General features: G+C 42.6%; 1 protein-coding gene across 21 annotated transcripts in view; it reads left to right on the forward strand.

Annotated features, from left to right (window-relative positions):
* Positions 1-2,736, forward strand: part of LOC102673156 (RNA-binding protein Musashi homolog Rbp6) — a 795,620-nt gene that overhangs the window by 739,487 nt on the left and 53,397 nt on the right. For all 21 annotated transcript variants that reach the window (XR_004150497.1, XR_004150496.1, XR_421780.2 and 18 more), the window contains 2 exons: positions 1,650-1,732; positions 2,579-2,663. Coding sequence is in view for 18 of the 21 variants with exons in the window: in XM_031510495.1 (XP_031366355.1) it covers positions 1,650-1,732; positions 2,579-2,663 (168 nt within the window). In the remaining 3 variants the exon portion in view is untranslated. The remainder of the gene's footprint in view (positions 1-1,649; positions 1,733-2,578; positions 2,664-2,736) is intronic.

Below are 2,736 nucleotides of genomic sequence, written 5' to 3' on the forward strand. Positions count from 1 at the left end.
ACACTCCGCGTTTTATTCCATCTATTCGCCCCATAAGCTCGTACCTTGTACGAATAACACATTCATCAATTTAACTACTTTATATTCCCTTTGTATTCCCCGTGAAACCACTCTCCATAGAAAATCAAATAATTTCCGCCCGAAGTTTCCCGTGCATTAGCATTCCGGCCAGCGTCGGAATAAAAGTAATCCCGTACATTACTCTCATTACACTCACAACTTTGATCTTGTCGTTTCGTGGCCCGTGATATTCCTCCCTTATTAATATCTAAATAAATAAAGATGTAAAATTGGGATCGATCGAATGTTAATCACTCGATCACGAAGTGGATTATATAATAAACTTAACGATGTCGATATCTGTTATAATAGTCGCGCGCGCGATCTCCAACGTAATTTAATTCAGCGCGCCCGATTCTATTTCCGGTATAAAATTTAAGAGAGAGAGAGAGAGAGAGAGAGAATAGTCGAAGGATCGCGAGCTGTCGACTCGCATTCGGCTCCAGTATCCATCGGCTGTGTTTAATTACGAGTCATCCGGCGTAGTTTCGCCTCTTCTCCCGCGCGCAGACTGCTTCAGCGAGGAAGCACTAACTCCTGGTTATCTTAAGCGACATCGCGCACTGGATTCGTATAACTCGTCGGATAAGTTGAGCCTGAATTACTACGCTTCCCGCGTAAGGATCAGGACGAGATGAGAAGGAAAGAGGAGGAGGAAAAGGAGGAGGAGAAGGAAAGGAAGAGGATGGGTGGTGGAGGAAGAAGTCAGCGAAGGGGCGAGATTAAAATCACCTGGAGACCAATGCAAAGTTTTTAATAACCCTTGATGCTTGATTAAGTTATGACTCTTCGTTGGCTCATTCTCTCTCTCTCTCCCTCTCTCCTTCTCTCTTTCCCTCTTGCACGAGACTATCGTTTCGTCATCCCTTCCTCGACCTTTCATTTTCGTGCTCGTCCTCGAGCGAAATAAATTTCGAGCAGAGATGCTTAGACTGCGTTCGAGTGGAACGGGTGCCTCCGACGAGAAAGGGGTTGGAAAGGAAACAAAACTCGTCCGATTCTCTGAATTAATGGAAGATCCGACGGGATAGTTATCTTGCCGGCGACAAATGTGTGGAAGTTACGTTAACTCGGGATGGTTTTTAAATATGGCGAATTAAATCGAAAAAAAAAAATATATATATATATTCATTAGAACCGTGACAAGATTTATTTAAAGATCGATTAAGAGATTTAAGATTCGATATCTTTAAATAGAACTTTTTATTTAACATTAGGCTTTTCGTTTTCACGACATATTAGAAATATATAAATTTGGACAAAATTACTTTATAATGATATTTCGTTTATAATTGAATGACCAGTTCTCCTACGCTCTAAGATACATTGAATAATGGGAAATGAGAATTCTATTGGAATTCAAGCGAACACTATAATATATTAAACGATGAGAAACACCCCTTGGTGTAAAATATAAAAGATACAAGAAAGAAAGATAATTTTTCAACGGAAGAGATGACTTAATCAAAAACTTCAACGATTAAGCTTAATTACATCGTTCCATCGTACCATATTCCGCTTCATATCGCATAACGAGGCATCGTTCGTTACCGATTATTAAACGAGATCTTTCTCGTTCTATGTTTCAGGTTTTGGCTTCGTCACGTTTCAAAGTGAGGATGTGGTCGACAAAGTCTGCGAGATTCATTTCCACGAAATCAACAACAAAATGGTGAGTCTTGAATGTCGGTTGAGAAAGTTCGTTCGTAGACGAACGAGGAGAGCACAACTTCCTCTCCCCTTCTCTCTCTCTTTCTCTTCGTCCCTCCTTCATCCTGCCACGTGGCCGCAGAGGTGGTATCAAACGGTATTTGCCTTCCGCTCTTCGTCTGCGGATACGGCGTCGAGCGGAATTAATTTTCCGTATAATTGAGAAGGGCTGTCGTGGTTATTTGCATTTGACACGCACGCACGCGACACACACGGATATTCGCGAACGATCACGGCCGAGCATGTGAAAGACGAAAAGCGGTTTCTCGAAAGCCCTTCGTAGCGGAGATCACACAGGTCCCACGGTAATAGACAATTCACTGTTTGTCGTCTACTACCAGACAAATTCCTGTGACGTCAATCAAGGATTTAGCTAGATGCCACTTCTCGTTACCCATAAATCCATACGACCCCGATAATAGATAATCCCGACTCCAATAATCCACCAATACATCGCCTGATATAAAAACATCGTCGCCTATTTGATAATGATAATATTCCAAATAACATAGAGTTGATTACCCGCGATCGTCGAATTATTTTTAATTAGGAGAATTTGCAACACTTCTCCTTACGAATATTTATAATCCTTATTTTGAAAATTGATCTCTTTCGCTATAATTATTAAATTTATTCTCGAATCAACACCTAAATTTCAAACGAGGAGACTCGAAAAAATATCTATCCCATTCCCAAACCATTCCAACTCCATCCTATATCCACCGCCCTCCCCAAGATACTAATATCCCACGAAGCAGCGAGGGAATTAGGGCGCAACTGATCCGTGTCTCTGTTGTTGAATTTCAAGGTCGAATGCAAGAAAGCACAGCCGAAGGAAGTGATGCTCCCGGCGAACCTGGCGAAGACGCGAGCGGCCAACAGAGGCGCATACGGTGAGTTGGTGATGGTCGCGACACCCACCCCCACCACCTATCGTTACGCGCCGTATCCCCTGCCGACGGCCGC

Source organism: Apis dorsata, unplaced genomic scaffold (assembly GCF_000469605.1).
Source record: "Apis dorsata unplaced genomic scaffold, Apis dorsata 1.3 scaffold_231, whole genome shotgun sequence".
Classification (NCBI taxonomy): Eukaryota; Metazoa; Arthropoda; class Insecta; order Hymenoptera; family Apidae; genus Apis; species Apis dorsata.